We start from the raw sequence: 19,637 nt of genomic DNA, 5'->3' as shown, positions 1-19,637 counted from the left end.
CTTCCTTTATAGATGTGCTTATCAGAGATTCACGGTTTCCTCATTGTGCAATGACCCAGCAGTATTCCACCATTCATCTTTCGCTTTAACCCTTGTTGTTGAGTGCTTTTTCTACAGTTTTTATTCCATTTCCCAGATTTTACTTACTACACTATGCAGGCACTGTGCTGTGTCTATTCTCTCCTATTTTTGCAATAGATGGAGTTTCCTCACCAGATCACCCAGCAGCATTCCATTCTTAGTGAGATCAGACTTTTTCCCTAATTACTTCTGGGCTACCCATACCTGTGTGTTCTCAGGTTAATTTATGATACTATTGACTAGTACCTGTTACATTCATTGTGTTATATTTCATAGTCCATCTTATGACATAGTTGGGCAGCTTTTACAGATGGCTGGTTTGATGATCCCTGTTGATCCTATGGAGGTTATCACAGGATCTTACTTTTGTTCATTTAAATTTTCACTTTTACACATACTCACATTCCTTTTGCTCCCCAGATTTTCTGTTCTGCTGTCTGGATCAAAAGTGAGAAAACCCTTTGCATGCCCCAAAGTTATAACACAGGGTTGAGGACTCACTTTGCCCCCTCATGGACAGCACTAGGTGCCTGAGCTGCCAGTCTCCAAACACCACTGCAGTCATGTAAGAGGGCATGAATCACATGCTGGAAGTACCTAGCATATATCTTTATTCCCAGCAGCTGAACAGAGCAGCGGTGAAACAAAGGGAACATAAGAATGTGTAGCTTGGTAGAGGGGCAGTTAAGTGAACCAGTTTCTTTGCCCATGCAGGGCTGCTGTTGGAAACCACGAGGCCCCATAAAGACAACCAGATATTGGGCCCCATACGGACAACCTGATATGGGGCCCCATACAGCCAATGCTTCAGTTATAAATGAACACAGTCAGAGATTGGTACAGATTACTCATTGTGTTCATTCAGGAAAGGAAGGGGCTGGTAAATGGGACATGTTTACTGGACCCTTCCCCCACTCTCAAACTTGAAGGATCCTATTGTGTACTTGCAGCCACTGGCGGGAAGGAGAGGATGGAAGTAATCAGCACTGCTGGGGTGGGGAGGCACACACAAGGGCCTGGGCAGCTTGGGTAAATGTTTTGCGCACAGGGAGGGTGATCAGTGTATTGGGGGGGGGGGGCAACTACTGGAGCCAATCCTTTGTATGGCTCTCTCTGCAGCACCTGAAAGCCAACGGGAGGGAGATAATAAGAAGTCAGCTTTCAACTGCTGTAGAGAAAGTCATGCAGGGTATTGGTCCAGTATTTTCCTCCCTGCCGACCTGATTACCCTCCCTGCCCACATCCCATTCACCTTGCTGCCTTGGCCCCCCTACTGGCTGGTAAAGGAGGACTGGTGGTACCCCCTTATCTACAGCCCTGTCTACATGCACAAAGCATAAGTTCACTTTAAAGGTAATGCCATTTAGAAACCTGAAGCAGTAAGACTTCAGAATACTACCTGCTTTCATAGCAGTTTCATGAAGGTCTCTGCACTGCATAGACTTTCTTTTTAACCCAAGATTTTCTGTGTTGCTTCCTTGAGTGATTGTTAAGCACAAAAAATATTTTGGGTACCATAGGTTGCTGGAACCTATAATTTGCTATGGTTTCTTTTAAGAGTAGGCATGGACCTGGGATCAGATCCATACTCAATCCGAACCCATGGGAAGCTGTCACATGATCATCTCCCCACCAGTGCATTAAGCTGCAGCTGCAAGGCAGAGATGCTCATGACATCATTAACCTGATCTGGCCACATGACTTTTTTAAGACAATGCCATTGTTTTGGTCATGTGGCCATATTAGGTCAATGATGTCATAAGCATCCATGCCCCTTTATATAGGTGAAGCTGCAGAATGGGGAATCTCCTGCCCACAACTTATTGAGCCAGCAATAAACCTAACTTTGGGATTTGGACTGAAACCAGTTTGTCATACACCTAAACCTTAATCGGTATAGGCGTGTAACACTTGTGAAGCACAAGGATAGTATAGTCAAGTCTTTCATGTCACGTTAAAAAAAAAAAAAAATTCTGTTTTGAAAAAATGTGTTGGGTTATTACTTTAACAGGTGGAATAGTTTATTGGAAGACATTTCAGAACAGCTGCACTCAAGCAAGACTTTGCTCCAGCTATGGAAGAAGTACAAAGATTTCTGTACTCAGTGTTATGCCACTGTGCAGCAGCAAGAAGACCGCACCAATCAGTTGCTGAAGACTGCAACCAACAAAGACATAGGAGATGATGAGATTGCAACCTGGATACAGGACTGCAGTGTATGTACACAAAGGCTTTCTGTAGGCTCATAGTTAAATAGTTAGTCAGGACTCTAAAAAGAGTCCACCCAGTTCAGCCAATTGATTCTTGATTCAGTGACAGAGAACAAACACACTGAAAATAAAAATGATGCTTATCATTTGCTAAAGGGTACCCATAACCTATATATATAATATAATATATATATATATATATATATATATATATATATATATATATATATATATATATATATATATATATATATATATATATATATATGTGTAGATATATATATACATATACACACATATATATATATATATATATATATATATATATATATATATATATATATATATATATCTATAGATATATACACAGTATATAAATACAGGTCCATCTCATAAAATTAGAACATCATCAAAAAGGTAATGTATTTCAGTAATTCAATTCCAAAAGTGAAACGTTACACACAGTGAAATATTTCAAGCATGTCTTTCTTTTAGTTTTGATGATTATGGCTTACAGCTAGTGAAAATCCAAAATTCAGTATCTCAGAAAATTAGAATATTACATAAGACCAATAAAAAAAAAAAAGGTTTTTAAAACAGAAATGTTGGCTTACTGAAAAGTATGTCCATGTAAAGTATAGTATGCACTCAGTACTTGGTTGGGGTTCCCTTTTCATGAATTGCACCATTACGGCATGGGCATCCATAACACCTCAGCAGTGCAACAGGCTTGTCGCATCCATGCCACACTGCATTAATGCACTAATACATGAAAAAGGATCCCCCGACCATGTATTGAGTGCGTACTATACTGTACATGGACATACTTTTCAGTAAGCCAACATTTCTGTATTAAAAATCTTTTTTTTTTTTATTGGTCCTAAGTAATATTCAAATTTTCTGAGTTACAAAATTTGGGGTTTTCACTAACTGTAAGCCATAATCATCAAAATTAAAAGAAAGAAATGCTTGAAATATATCACTCTGTTTGTAACGCATCTGATTTTCACTATTTTAGCTCAGTTTTAACACTCATTAACACTATTTACTCAAAGTTGAGATATATATATATATATATATATATATATATATATATATATATATCAACTTTAAGTAAATAGTGTCATTGAATGTTTAAATGGACCTAAAATCTAAATTAATAGAGGAGAAAATATTAAATAGGCAGCAGGATCAGACAGGGGATGGAGACACCACGCATTTTGACATGGATATGTGTATACAAACAGCAGCCATTAATAAGTAATTATTGGAGGAATGTTAAGGTATATTTTATGTGCTTAGAGTTTGCCTAGCCCCCTTACCCATATTTTTACTTTTAAATGGGTGGATAGCAGTATATATTTCTTAACTAAAATAACCTGTACTAAGTAGATCCGTTGTAGTTTTAATTTTGGGTCAAGTAGCCCATAGTGGCAATAATATGGGAGGCTGATATCAAGGAAACCACTAGCTTCACTGGGGACCGCATGGAAAACACGGCTTCAAAACTCCCAAACACCTCTGTGACAAAAAAATAAGTGCAGTTTCCTTCCATATACTCTTAATTTTCTGAGTGTGAAGTAGAGGTTAGGACATTGGTAGTACATTTTAACGTTTTACCTGTCTGCTTAATTTAACAGGTTCTTTTGAAAAATCTGGATACAGCAAAAATCTCATTGGTTGGTCTTTGTGAGATTGGAGAGGAGCTTAAACACCAGGTGGATTCATCTGCAGCTGCAACCATCTTATCTGATCACTTATCACTGAGCCAGCGTTTGTCATTTTTGGAGCAGGCTCTCCAAAGACAACAGGCCATCCTCCAGGTATTGAACTAATTCTCGCTTTATTTATATTATCAACTTTCCTTACTTGGGAAGCCCTAATGTTGCCATTAAAATGGAAATAAAGTGGCAAATTCGTACCTCCTCGCCAACAATCCTAAATCCATGAGATCCCTCTCACAAGCTCATTTATCCTGGCACACCGGCACTGTGCTGAGAATGTAACATGGGTTGAGCATGCGCAGCTCAGTGTTCATTGTAAAGACTTCAGCAGACAGGAAGGTAAGCTTATTTTATAGTAGAAAAGGCAGCACATGCCTCTACTGCGATAAATAGACTGTCTGTTCGCAGTATGTTGTTTTTACCTTTTATTCTGTTTGAATCCATTGATAGTATGAATAAGATGCATCGGTTACATATAGTTATAACAAAAAATATTAAATAATGAATGGTAAATATAGCAATTAGGGAACCAGTCGGTAACATTTAGGAGAACCTGAATTATTCTATCCTCTGAGCAAACTTGTAACAGTGTGGAACATACTGAAACACTGCAGAATATTCTATTATATTTTGTATTCATTCTGCAATTTTCCAGAAACCAGAATTAGAAAGTAAGAGGTTTGATACCTACAGGTAAATAGCTTACACGCAATTGAAATACATACATGGGTGTTCTTTAACCTGACAAATTATTAGATCTGTTCAGCTAATCTTGTGATGCACACCTTTCATGCAATACTGGATATCCATACAGGTGATGTCATTTTTTTTTTATGGTTCTTTCCGTTTTATTTCCTCTATAATTTTTTTCTCTGCTTCTGCCACTTTTATTTATATGTTAACATGAAACTTTGGTAAAAAAATCTTGCTTAGTTGACTTAATAAAGAGTGATAGCAGAATCTGAAATGTTTTCCCTCCAAAAAAGAAATTGCTGCCCCAGGTATTCTGCAGTACTGACCACATAATTTCAAAAATAGTGTTGCACCATCAAACAAAATCAGTAAGTGCAATAAATAATCTATAGTGCAAATATTTTGATCAGTAATAAAGTCCAGTGTTAAACCCAATTTATAAAGTCCTACCATTAGTGTAAAAAATCTTCATATATCCAGTGTGCACCAACCACCATGTGGTTATAAAGCAACTTACCAGATATATAGACCCCACTATATAACATAAATTTGGCATGCCCCATGGTGGTCACTCGATCGCTTCCCATGTACCGGTCTCTCCACCACAAATACATACCACTTACCAGATAATTAGACCCCACATCTTAAGAGGTCTAAATCCGTATTTAGATGGTAAAATATCCTATATGGATGGATAGATGGCTCCAGCTCACTTTCTTTCACAGCCAACTATGCCTCAAGCCTCTCTCACATAAATATGACATGCCTCAGAGTGGTCACTGCATCACTTCCCATGGACCGGTTTCACCACCACAAATACATACTAAAGAAAGAGCAAGGATATCCCACAGAGAAGCACTGTATAAAATGTATTTAATAATAAACAATGAAAGGTACTAACCTTACTACAGAGTAGTATTAAGAGCATTTTACACAGCACTGCCAATGCTCTGGGTGGTCGTCACCCTTAACCACTTAAGCCCCAGGAGATTTTACCCCCTTCCTGACCAGGGGGTATTTTGCGATTCGGCACTGCGTGACTTTAATGGACAATTGCGCTGTCGTGCGACGCTGTACCTAAACGAATTTGGCGTCCTTTTTTTCCCACAAACAGAGCTTTCTTTTGGTGGTATTTGATCACCTGTGAGATTTTTTGATCATGCGCTATAAACAAAAAAAGAGCATACATTTTGCAAAAATAGCAATATTTTTCACTTTTTTTTATATGAAATTCCCCCCCAAAAAAATGTAAAAATCAAAATTTTTTAACATTTTCGGCCAATTTGTTTTATGCTACCTATGTTTGGTAAAAAAAAATCGCAAAAAGCGTATTTTGATTGGTTTGCGTAAAAGTTATCGCGTTTACTAACAAAGGGAAAGATTTTTGTAATTTTTGTTGTTTTTTTTAACGCGTAATGGCGGCGATCTGCGATTTTTTTGCGGTACTGCGACATTGCGGCGGACAGATCGGACCCTTGACTGACATTTTTGACACTTTTGGGGTTACCAGTGACATTACTGCAGTAATCAGTGCTATATATATGCACTGTTACTGCAAAAATACACTGGTAGTGAAGGGGTTAACTTTATTTGAGAGGGAGGGGCTGTGTGTGTCCCTAGGGGCGTGCTTTCTACTGTGATTGGCTGTGGCTTGAGCTGCAAGGACACTGATCAATGGATCTACATAGTAGATCCGTGTGATCAGTGTTTTTACACCGAGGAGAATGACAGGCAGCTTGTTTACACAAGCTGCCTGACTTTCTCCCTCTCCCCCGCCGATCGCAGAGTGGCCGGCGGACATCGGGTCTGCCGGTCACACGCGCGGGGGGGTCCGTGACCACGCGGGAGCGGGAGCGCCCCTCCGGGGGCGCGCACTCGCTCCCTAGACCCTCACAAGCAAGCGACGTAGCCCTACGTCTTTTTGCCTGTGAGGGGCTGACCGCCGACGTAGATAGTCATGCGGCGGTCGGCAAGTGGTTAAACTCCACCCTTTGCACATTTCGTCCTACAGGACATCTTCCAGGGGTAACTCCGGAGCATTTCAGTGCTGTGTCATATGCTCCTACAACTTCTCTTTGTGACATCACTGTTTTTGATGTTAATGTGTTGATGTGTGAAGGTGGTAGGTCTACTCTAGTATAAGAAACTTGTAGTATAAAAAAACTTTTTTTATTTTTTTTCAGGCTGGAGTGTTAGATTATGAAACATTTGTGAATAGTCTGGAAAACCTGGAGGCCTGGATTGTGGCTGCAGGAGAGGTGTTAAATGGTCAGGACCCTAATCGCTCATCAGACCTTTCAATAATTCAAGAGAGGATGGAAGAACTAAAAGTAAGTAACTCTTTTATGGCACCTAAACTGCAAAATAGAATAAGTATAGAGTACTGACAGGGCTGGATTTATACTCCCTGCTACCTATGGCCATTCCATACTACCCTGTCTGACTGTCTAGCCCTAGTATCACACTAACAAAATTAGAAATCACAATTCACACGCAATATACTGAGCCCGGGAGCAGTGAGCATGTGTACCTAAAGGAGTAGGGCAGACTTTCTTCCTAGCAGTTCAGTTCTAGAAGGGTTGATTTACTAACTTTACTGTTCAATTTGAAAGTGAAGTTACACTCTGCAAGATAATTTTCCCCAGAGGTTTGTGAATATGGTGAAACTTCACTTTGCAAAGATTACCCTAACGTCCAAGGAAATGAAATAATACAGCATTTTTGCTGGCACAAGATTGAATAATGAAAGTCAGCAGGGGTTCATCTCATTTACTAAGCTCTGGGTATAATTTCCTTGCAAAGTACAACTGCACTTGCAAAGTGAAGTCTATTTGCCTTTAGTAAGTAAACCCCAGACTCTCAGTTTGCTTCAGTCTCAGAGAATGAGTGTGTAAATGTTAGATACAGAGCATGCTATTAATCCCCCAAACAAAGTCCATCACTAAAAGAGGGACATCAACAAAAAAAAAAAAAAACATAGCTGGATAAGTGTGGCAAGCAGAAGATAGTCTAAAATGTTTTATCATGGAGTTAGATGTGTTCATGTCCGCAAAATTATGATTGGTTGCTTGTGTGCTGTCCCTGGAAAATCAAAAATTGTGAATAAATAAAAATTTTGACTCCTGTTTTGCAGAGGCAAATGTTGCAGTTTAGTAGCCTGGCCCCAGACTTGGATCGTCTTAATGAATTAGGGTACAGATTACCACTAAATGACAAGGAAATCAAACGGATGCAGTGTTTGAATAGAAACTGGACAATGGTGTCATCTCAGACAACAGAAAGATTCAGGTAAGGTCAACATTATAATGACTGCTTTATAAGTTAAAGCCACTAAATAATTAAGCACTGTATCACTGCAAAACCTGATAAGAGAGACTTTAGCTGTAACCTGGACAGTATGTTTATTCTGGTGGACACTCAACTGGAGAAACCAAAAAAACTGGTGCTTAAAACAAACAGCTTAATACATGGTTGAAATATTTGTATCGTTATTATTTTACTTGCCAAAGGATTTGTAATGTTACCTATCTGCTATTTCCCAGTTTAATATTACTTTTCTTGATCAACTTTATGCCTCTTGGGTATGTTCCCTGCTTACTGCACATAGGTACAGTATTAATGATGATTATTCACTGTCCAATGAGAAGGCTGGAAGTGAAGAGGTGACACAGGAAGTGGAATATGTCACCTGTATGGCTGTGGCTTGTGTAAGTCACAAAACTGGCTGCATAGTAAAACAAATCTGGTGATTTTTTAACTGCGTGTTTAATTATGTACCTTTCAATACATTTTAAAAAAATAATATGGGCTTTTAAAGCTAAAAATACCAGCATAACATTTGACAATCATGTACCCACTGTATTTCCTAAAAAACAAATTATATTTTCAGACAAGTTTATGCTAAATGAAAGTGGTGCTGGGGTCAGCGGGAGGCAGTGGTGTGTAAGACACTGAGTCGTTCTCCAGTACAGAGATTGGCTGACTTTCACTGTCTACAGTGGCTCAAACCTTCAATTTGCCAATGAGTAGATGTATAAACATAAGGGTACTGTCCCCATTCCATAAAGTGAGTAATGGGCTTTGTTTTCTTGAGGTTGATTGTTTAGTTTTGATGGTCCATTTCACTGTACATACTCAACATTACTTTTTAAATCTAGTGTTGCCCTACTTTTTGGCAAACATTTATAGATACACTGCCTCTGTGCATATGATCATTTTTACATTATGTGTTTTTAACTTAAATTTTACAATCTTGTCTTTGTGACATGGAGATGCATTTATGTTACATAACATAAGCTGAACTCTATGTGAAAAAATAGTTTTGAGACAGAAATGATAACTAAGGTAGTTACCATATTTATGGTATTACACTGATCATGATGTACACAATGTATCCATGCAGAAAAATTGTAGAACATTTTCCTAAACCTTTTCTAGTGTGACCACAAAAATGGGACAAGACACAGAAACTCAAACTGCGTAACTTGAAGTGGTTGAAATCTTAAATAAAATATCACTGCCACCCCCTCTCTATTGTGCAGCCATAACACACTGTGTACATGTTTGCATCAAACGATGCCTCATACCTTTTTTCAGATCTCTTCTGGCCGGTCACGTGACCTCCGACCACTCTATTTCTCTAATCTACAGGCTACAGCGGGCAGGGCCGAGATCTCCCTCTGATGTCAGTCGGGGAGCTTACATGACCGCTGTGCTGGCCGCCCAGCTGTAGCACTTAGATGGGGAAGGAGACTTGATGGAGGTCACATGACCGGCCAGAAGAGATCTGAAAAAAGGTATTTAGAGGCATCGTTTTTCACAAACATTTACACAGTGTGTTTTAGCTGCATAAAAGAGAGGGCTGGCAGTGATATTTCATTAAGTTTACTTTACTACTAATAGAGGCAGGAGGGGGGGCAGAGGCGGCTCACACACATGAGCAGGCACGGAGGGGAGAGGGAGAGAAAGGAGAGCAGCGGATGAAGGAGGCACACAAACTGACCACGGTAATCAGAGATCAACAGCCATGGTTACCATGGTCAGCACACCAAGGGGGACACAGGAACAGGCAAGATCAACCAGGTTTTTTTACAGCTTAACTACTTAAGCCCCGGAGGATTTGGCTGCTCAAAGACCAGGGCCTATTTTGCGATTCCGCACCGCGTGACTTTAACGGACCATTGCGCAGTCGTGCAATGCTGTACCCAAATTAAATTGACGTCCTTTTTTTCCCACAAACAGAGCTTTCTTTTGGTGGTATTTGATCACCTGTGCGATTTTTACTTTTTGTGCTATAAACAAAGAGCAACAATTTTGAAAAAATAACAATATTTTTCACATTTTTTTATATGAAATTCCCCCAAAAAATATTTTTGGTAAAAAAAAATTGCAATAAGCATTTTTGGATTGGTTTGCGCAAAAGTTATTGCGTTTACTAACTACGGGAAAGATTTATGTCATTTTTTTTTTTTTTTCAACTAGTAATGGCAGCGATCTGCGATTTTTTTTTTTTGTGGGGCTGCGACATTGCGGAGGACAGATCGGACCCTTGACTGACATTTTTGACACTTTTGGGGGTACCAGTGACATTACTACAGTAATCAGTGCTATACATATGCACTGTTACTGTAAAAATGACACTGGCAGGGAAGGGGTTAACTTTATTAGTGATCAAGGGGTTAAGTGTGTCCCTAGGGGCGTGATTCTTACTGTCAAGGGGCGTGGCTTGTGATGTAACCACAGAGACATACGATCCTACATAGCAGGATTGTATGATCTCTGCAGTTACACCAGTAAGAATGACAGACGGCTGTGTTTACATCAGCCGCCTGCCTTTCTCCCTCTCCAGCAGGAGATCGCGAGTGGCCGGCGGACATCGGAGCTGCCGGTCACTTGCGCGGGGATGTCAGGGAACGAGCGGGGTTGGGAGCGCGCCCCCGGAGGCGCGCGCTCCCCCCCAAGAGGCTCGGGGGCGAGCGACGCGCAGGTACGTCGCTTTGCCCAGGAGGGGCTGACTGCTGCCGTATATAGTCGTGCGGCGGTTGGCAAGTGGTTAAAGAGGGACAGGTTAGACAGCACAAGCACTGTGCTGTTTAACCTGCTATAAGGAAACAGGATCTCTTTTTTTTTTTTTTGTTAGGGTTACAACTACTTTAATTTACCATGCATAATAAAAAAGACAAGATGAAGAGTTAATTTGAAACTTAGGTATAAGAACTTATTCAAGCTCTAACGCAATAAAATAGCTCATTTGGGTAACTAAACTAACAATCCTTTCTAAAACATTTGTCATAACATGGGGCCAGATACTAATGTTAAAATTAGGGATTAGTACTAAGGATAGAACTAAGGATAGGACTAATAAAGAACTATTCCACATATGTAACGGAGCACATTTACAATAAAAATACATATACATTAAAGTAGTTGTAAACCCTTCCATATACTCCGTGAAGTGAATGGCCTCAGGTAATTCACAGGGAATAAACAAACCCTCCTGCATAAATTGTACCTGTTTATCTGCTGTCTTCTCTTCTCTCCAGCCTTCAAAGTCCAAAATCTATATAACTTGTCTGAGCTTTCAGAAAGCAGGGGGTAGGTAGCTTAAGTTACACTCAGTGTGGAGAGCTGAGAGCTGATTGGAGGGAAGGGGACACCCCCCCCCCCCTTCACACAGGAACAGAATTGAGGCTGTCAATTACAGGGTGTGTGCTGAAGCACCCTCCCCGTCACCTTTTTTCTCTTGATGTCAGGAAAATGTGTCAGAAAATAACTCATGCAGATAGCAGAGGAGCAAGGGAGCAGACAGAATTGACACATAGTGCTCTGGATTGAGACAAAAATACACTGTAGAGGGATATGTGTATTCATATTTCACGTCAGAAATTTGCAAAGACTTTAAAGACAGAAAGCTTTATTCACAGTAGCCTACAGGTATTTTCCTGGTCCTGATTAATCCCTTCATCCCCTATATTTTATGTCAAAGATTTAGAAAGGCTTTAAAGCCAAAAAGCTTTATTCACAATAGCCTAGAGGTAAAGTCTTGGTCCTGGTTAACCTCTTCATCCCCTTTGTTTTTTTACTAATATTTTTTCTGTAAATGTGAAAAAGTTTGATTTGTTTAAAAAAAAAAGATTTTGGCCAAAAACATAATCTTTGTGCTCTTTATAAAAAGGACAAATGGCAAATTACATTTGCATTTGCGATACATTTAAAGTTACTTTAGTTCCCAGACAGAATGAATGTTGTCATAATATTACAACCCTGGCCGCATGCCCATTATGACCTAATTGAATTAGTTTAACTACATCACATCAACCCTTCCCCCTGTCCCATTTCCTTTTCAATGGTGGTAATCTTAGAGCTGTCATTCTGCCCATTTTGCCAAACCAATCACTGTACATGTGGTTACGCAAGCTCCATTCATCTCAGCATTTTTGCATCTTCACTTTGGGTGCTAGAGGGCCTTCTCTTGGCACTGGTGCCTGTTTCATTTTCTTTTGTGCTGACAGTAACAACATAAGTGTCCTACAATACCTGATTTTATTAACAGTACCTGATTTTTCTTCTTTTAGTAAGTTACAGTCCTTCTTGCTACACCATCAGACTTTCCTAGAAAAATGTGAGACTTGGATGGAGTTCCTGATTCAGACTGAGCAGAAGCTGGCAGTAGAGATACCTGGAAACTACCAAAGCCTACTAGAACAGCAGAGAGCTCATGAGGCAAGTTACAAAGCAGATTTTTTTCCCCTATTTTGTTGGTGAGGGCAACCAAAGCACCCAGCTGGTGACACTCTGCACCCGGGATAACACCGCCCGCCAGGTACATGCAATGTGGTTAAAATATATACTCCAAATGGTGTATATCCCTCGCGCCTATGGATGGCCTATTGGGGGGAGGTGTATGAAATAAATTGGGAGAGGGGGGTGATAGCAGCTGCTATAGGGTAAGTAGAAAATGAAAAAAGGAAACCCTAAAGTAATTGGGATTTAGTATAGTGCTTGCTAGTACTAGCCACGGATAGACAATTGCTTGTCAGTATCCTGGGTAGAGATGTTTAGGCAGAATAAAGTGGTAAATTATAATAAATGAATGATCTCCATGTATGCGTGTAACATGTGACTAGATGTTAATAAAACACAATATATATCACAATATATAAAAATTACTAGATCACAATAAAATCACATATGTGCCATAACCTCTGAAGACGTCATACGCTCTGACGAAACGCGCGTTAGGTGGAACGCACGCTGCACGTTCTGGGAGCCTGGTGGAGCGCAAGCCGGTAGTTACCACTCTCCACTCACAGGCACCATTCTCAGCAGACGTAATCCCAAGATTTTAAACTTTTTTTGTACTGTGCATTCAACAATACTTATTAAAGGATATTTTTAACGGTACTGCACTATCTGGAGCATTTGTATTGTGTTTGTAGTGTGATGACAGGGTTACTTTAACAGATGTTTCTACCATTTTCTATGAGAAACTTTTACAGCTACATGTTGTAGAATATATACTGGGTATCAAATAATACAAATAATACAAATAAGTCATTAAGTATAATTTTCTTCTCCAGCTATTCCAAGCAGAAATGTTCAGTCGCCAGCAGATTTTGCACTCTATAATCATTGATGGACAACGGCTCATTGAGCAGGGACAAGTGGATGATAGGTAAAGATATCACTAATTGCAATTAGTTATATGTTTTAGATTGATATTATAACTATGTGACAGGATAAAGATCTATTCACACTTAAGTGTTGCTTATGAGAAGCCTTATCCATTTTGCAATTTTGCATCCCTATTTTCAGCTGTGGAGCCATTGGTACACACTCTTTGGTGTACTAAGTGCTATGCACCATAGTATGGCTTTAATTTCCATAAGGCTTATTATAAAACAATCCTTGCAGTCCAACTATCATCTCATAGTGACTGCGCTAAAAAAATATAACTCAAGGTTTTTTCCTAAGCACAGTTGCAAATGGAGCAGTTTAATTCTTCTAGGCTGTGACACATGGTCAGATACTTTGTAGGCATCCTAAACCCTAAGGATCTGACCATAGAGCAAGCTAAAATATTTTTTTTTTTTTCATTGATTTCTAATGTTCTTTTTTATTTTACCTTTTCAAAAAATACTTTGTAATGTTTGTGTAAAATTATATAAACTATATGAAAACGTTATATGAAAATTGCTGGTTTAGTATGTCTTTAGCATCCTTTAAAGTCGAACTAAAGACAAAACTTTTTTTATTTTGGATAGAGAAAGGGGGGTTATAACCCCTGTCAGTTTTATTGCCCTTTGTGTTCCATTAGGGCAATTTTTTTTTTCATTTCCTGCCCCAAAGCTAAAACAGAAAGTGATAGGAAATCCATCCAAAGTAAAGGAATACCAGGGTGTCACCAGAATGTCCCCATTAGAAGACATTACTGGTATTGTGTGGTGAGGGCTCCCGTGCTATCATTTTAATTGTAAAGATTTCCTAACAGTTGTCAAAAACCAGTATAGCTAATCCGTGGTTTCTAGAGTAATGGAAAAGTAGTGGAGTGGTGCTGCACTATTAGACTAAGAAAATAAATAGATGTAAACTGTGTACTACTGGTCTTAAATAGATCATTGACACTCAGTAATAATAAACTGTAAATGCAATGAGCAAATGGTGAAACAAGTACAATAATATCCAAATAATAGCAATACTGTTGTATCTGCCTTTGTGCTCAAATGAACAATAGTGTAAATGGTGAAAAAAATAAAATAAAATGAACAAATTGCAAAAGTCCTTTTCCAAAATGTCTACAATATTCAATCAGCTTTGTCCCTTCACCATGTGATGCGAATGACCACTAGAAACAAATCTTCAGTGTGATGACACCTCTGTGCTACCCTGATGACGTCACATGTTCGTAATGCAACACGTAAGGCGGAGGCATACTGGAAGTAATGTTTGACAAGCTCGGTGCTCATGGATTATGCTTGTTTTACATTGTGAAAAACGTAGATATCTAAGCTGTTTTAAATTAATACACTTTAAAAAAAAAAAAAAAAATCACACTTTGGAGTTCCCTTTCTATTATGAAGTGTTTTGAGTAGGAACCTCGGGGGGACCACAGAGGAGACATATCAGTTTCAGGAGCCAGTTAAAAAGCGCAAAGGCCCCCAAATGAGAGTGGAGACACTAGGAGCACATCTTAAAGACACACAAACCTAATGCTGTTACCTTACAGCAGTAAGGTGAGCGGTCTGTGAGCACAGAGGTGTCATCACGCTAATGATTTGTTGTTTGTTTCACTGTCTAGTGGTCATTCACATCACACGGTGAAGGGACAAAGCTGATTGAATATGCTAGACGTTTTGGAAAAGGACTTTTGCAATTCGTTCACTTTATTTTTTCACCATTTACACTATTGTTCATTTGAGCACATAAGGCAGATACAACAGTATTGCTATTATTTGGATATTATTGTACCTGTTTCACTTTTTGTTTGTTTCATTTATATTATCACTGAATGCCATTGATCTAAGACCAGTAGTACACAGTTTATATCTATTTATACTCTTATTCTAATAGTGCAGCACCACACCACTACATTACTGTTATGGTGTCAACCCAAAAATTGGGATTTTCTTTTACTTTCATTTTCTATGATAAAGGTAAACAGAACAAATAGAGAGGGTGAATCTCCCTAACGGGGACACAGACAGCAAAAAAAAAAAAAAAGCTGACAGGTGTTCTAATTCCTCCCCACTCTATCCAAAACAAAAAAAAAGTTTTCTCTTCAGTTACACGTTCATTTTGTTAGTACTTGGTATTGGCTATCAATTTTCCATATCATCATTCGATTTAATCAGCTCACTTAAATTTCTTAGGGATGAGTTTAATCTTAAACTTGCCTTGCTGAGTAACCAATGGCAAGGAGTAATCCGTCGGGCTCAACAGAGGAGGGGGATAATCGACAGTCAGATACATCAGTGGCAACGCTACAGAGAGATGGCAGAGAAGTTGCGCAAGTGGCTGGTGGAGATGTCCTATCAACCAGTGACAGGCCTGGGGAACATTCCAATACCACTGCAGCAAGCCAGGAATCTTCTGGATGAAGTCCAGGTACTTACTGCTATGTCTCGAATATAGTAAACTTTATTGTTGACCTTATCTTACATATTGTAATTTTTTTTTTTACTTGCATATAATTGCTGCTTTAAAATGAATTTTTTTTCTCAAGCAATTATTTTGCAATTGAATTACAACAGAATAATGCCACATTTGTTAATCAACATACGCATTGCGGATGTATTAGTGCAGGAAAACAGTAGGGATGTCATGTCACTTATTTAGTATCATTGCAGGGACCCAGAGAAAAAACATTACAAGAGTCATTCATTCTTAAAATCTTGAACTATATGTCCACATGATGAAAATTCTATAGCCCTGTCTTTTCAACAGAAGTCGGTTGTTAGACCATCTCCAGACAGACAGTCCTCAGGAAAGCCAGCATTCGATCAACTGCTGCAGCCAATGGCTGCAGTGACAATCTGTGTATTCTGACTGTGAGGGGAGTCCCCAGTGTCAAAATACAATAGCTCATTAGGAGAGAGCCCTGCATCCACATCACTTGCATGCATGCAGGGATCCGTTAGTGTTTGCAACTTCGCACAGCCATTGAAGAGGGGTGGACCAACCTTCCAGAGGCTACAATCAACAACCTGATCAACTCTATGTAAAGGAGATGTGTTGCACTGCGTGAGGCAAATGGTGGTCACACCAGATACTGACTGGTTTTCGGACCCTCCCGGACCCCCCAATACAGTAAAACTACACATTTTAGAGTGGCCTTTATAGTGGCCAGCCTAAGGCACACCTGTGCAATAATCATGCTGTCTAATTAGCATCTTGATATGCCACACCTGTGAGGTGGGTGGATTATCTCAGCAAAGAAGAAGTGCTCACTAACACAGATTTAGACAGATTTGTGAACCATATTTGAGAGAAATAGGCCTTTTGTGTACATAGAAAAAGTCTTAGATCTTTGAGTTCAGCTCATGAAAAATGGGGGCAAAAACAAAAGTGTTGCCTTTATAATTTTGTTCAGTGTATATGTTCATATTGTAACAGAAATGTATAGCACCCCGTGTGCAGCGGCCTCACAGCGGTGCTGAACGGTCATCACGCCATCAAAATGGCGCTGGCGTACATGTCAAACCTCAGTTTTACTGAAAAAACGGCACACTTTCAGAGCGTTCATCATGCCATCAACTCTGCACTGGCGAACATGTAAGGCTTTGGTTCCCTAGAGCAGGGAAACCAAGCCTCAATCTGGACTTCAAACCAATGCACAGCCAGAAACTCCCTCTTCCAGCGAGCACCCATCCGATCATCCAGCAGGGAGATGCCTACACATTAGGAAATGTAAACAAAAGCAATGAGCATTAGGAAAAAAGCCTTACAATGACTGAAGCTCAATTGTTCACTGAGGTTCACATAGAAAACATGAACAAAATAATGACTAATATTCATATTATACATAAATATCTATGAATAATGGACCAATATCAATGTTGTAGTGAATATGATATTATATATAAAAAATTCTATGAATGGACAAAATGGAAATAAAAATAAAATAAAAATCACAAAAAAAGAGGAATTCATAAAATATAAGTTGAAAACGAGTGCCAGTGGGGTCTTTATTATGGTATTGTAAAAAATGTTTAGGGACACTGTGTGCGGTTTTGCCCTGCTTAATATTGGCAATATGATCATTTACTCTCACTGAAAAAGAATGAATGGTACGACCCACATATTGCTTACCACAGGGACAGGTTAACAAGTACACTGCATGTTTAGTGGCACATGTAAAAAAATGTTTATTGGGATTCACCTGATTGGTAATTGTGGATTCAAAAGACTCCACCTTTCTTCCAAGGTTTACATTATTACTACAGACATTACATTTTCTACTGGGGGTAATAGCCTTTTGTGTTGTGAAAAAAAGATGGTTTACTGGGCGAATTAATCACATTGGAAGCGACTTTCCCCCTAAATACCACTTAGGCCCTCTCAGGAAGTGATGGACCAAGAACCCAATCGTTCTTTAGCACATCCCAATATTTGTTAAAGATATTTTTAACCTGTTTATGTTGAATGGAGAACCCTGTGAAAAACGACTACCTTGAAAAATGATTGTCGATCACTTTAGGTTTGTCTAATAGGAATGTGTTCCTATCTAAACTGGAGGCTCTAGTAATCTCTGCATCCAGATCAGTAGGGTAATAACCCTTTGATAAAAATCTATGTTTCAAGATATGAGCTTGTCTCTAAAAAACCTGAAATGTGTGTACAGTTAAACGAAGTCTAACGAATTGACTCCGGGGGACAAAAGAAAAACTCTACTTGTATACTCAACTTAACAAAGACAATAAGGAAAGGAGGAGGGAGGGGGGAGAAAGAAGGAGGAAGAGAAAATGGGAAGGATAGATAGAGGTGAGGGGGGTAAAGATAGGGCAAAAAAGGCAGGGTGAGCAGAAGAATTGGAAAGGTGAGAGACAATCATCCCACCCCACCTCACCTCACATCGATGCCTCTTATAGGTCTAGAAGTGGGTTCTAAAGGCCACTCGTGTAGGCTGGAATGGGGTTACCATACTTTTGGAACTTTATCATGTCCTGAAAAACAGTGATCTTTTTACATTGACATAGTTACATGGTTACATTAGTTAGTGAGGTTGAACAAAGACACCAGTCCATCCAGCTCAACCTATGATGTGTGTGTGTTGGCTTGGCCATAGTGTCCAATTATTCTTTGCAGTATTTCCAAGTTCAGGGGAGAGGATTTCAATGCCTATGGTATTGGTAGTTGCAGGAAAGGTGTAGGGCATGGTTCATAACACACATACAAACACGTTTCTATTCTTCAGATTTAATAAATCAGCCCTAATGTGGAATCTGCATAGTTGCATTGTCTGTGTAAGGTTATTCTGCATGTATGTTACTGAAACAAGATGCATTGTTGTTTGATGTTGCAGCTAAGAGACAGAGTACTTCACAGACAGCAAGGGAGCTACATCCTGACTGTGGAGGCTGGGAAGCAGCTCCTTCTCTCTGCTGACAGTGGGGCGGAGGCTTCCTTGCAGGCAGAGCTCATTGACATTCAAGAGCGATGGAAGGCCACCACACTGAGACTGGAGGAACAGAAGAAACAGCTTGCATTCCTATTGAAAGTATGTGCTGCCTTCTTTATACTCATTCCTATAGAAATTAGCTTTAGTATGTGGATAATGTCATAAACTAAGCAGATGTAGTAAATGCTGTCACCGGCTAGTTCCCATTGTGTTAGATTTACCAGTGCACAAAATGATGCTGGCCTGTATTTTACATTAGCAGTAATGTTCAGGATATTTACAGCAGACACGCAACCCCTGCAGTAATATAGTTGAAGCAATTTGAATAATGTTATTGCTGCATTTCTATTTAATTCATAGTATATGTGTGTATGTATATATATATATATATATATATATATATATATATATGTAAGGAATGTTCCATGTGTTTATGTGGGGCTTTTTCAAAGGACAACTGCACATTAATATGTTAGGTAGGGGAATAGAGTATATAGGTCCGACTCACCTTTTTGTAACAGTCATCTGATCTGCTACCCCAATTAGATCAAATTTGGAAACATCTGTCCTTCTGGTGTATATGAATGTGTCAGATTTCTCTATGGAGCTATGATAACCTGATATACCCGACAAATAGTATAGGTAAGATATTGTAGGTAACAATGGTTCAGTTGGCAAGGATTTGAACCGACACTGGGTGAGCATTATAGGTTCATTGATCATGCACCACCTTGGCTTTCTTTTGCCATTGATTCCAAAGTTATAAAGCACATTTGCTTCTTGCACATTCACTGAATTGAGCTGCAGTCAGTG

At 39.3% G+C, this 19,637-nt stretch overlaps 1 protein-coding gene across 2 annotated transcripts in view; it reads left to right on the top strand.

Moving 5' to 3' along the window:
- Positions 1-19,637, top strand: part of SYNE1 (spectrin repeat containing nuclear envelope protein 1) — a 645,053-nt gene that overhangs the window by 524,836 nt on the left and 100,580 nt on the right. For both annotated transcript variants that reach the window (XM_082249740.1, XM_082249741.1), the window contains 8 exons: positions 2,093-2,297; positions 3,932-4,114; positions 6,892-7,038; positions 7,842-7,996; positions 12,283-12,430; positions 13,288-13,382; positions 15,577-15,811; positions 18,729-18,923. In XM_082249740.1, the coding sequence (XP_082105866.1) occupies positions 2,093-2,297; positions 3,932-4,114; positions 6,892-7,038; positions 7,842-7,996; positions 12,283-12,430; positions 13,288-13,382; positions 15,577-15,811; positions 18,729-18,923 (1,363 nt within the window). The remainder of the gene's footprint in view (positions 1-2,092; positions 2,298-3,931; positions 4,115-6,891; positions 7,039-7,841; positions 7,997-12,282; positions 12,431-13,287; positions 13,383-15,576; positions 15,812-18,728; positions 18,924-19,637) is intronic.

The sequence above is a fragment of the Pelophylax lessonae genome, assembly GCF_965119305.1.
Source record: "Pelophylax lessonae genome assembly, chromosome: 3".
Lineage (NCBI taxonomy): Eukaryota > Metazoa > Chordata > Amphibia > Anura > Ranidae > Pelophylax > Pelophylax lessonae.
Note: the sequence above shows the minus strand (reverse complement) of the source record. Positions and strands in the feature narration are given on the sequence as shown.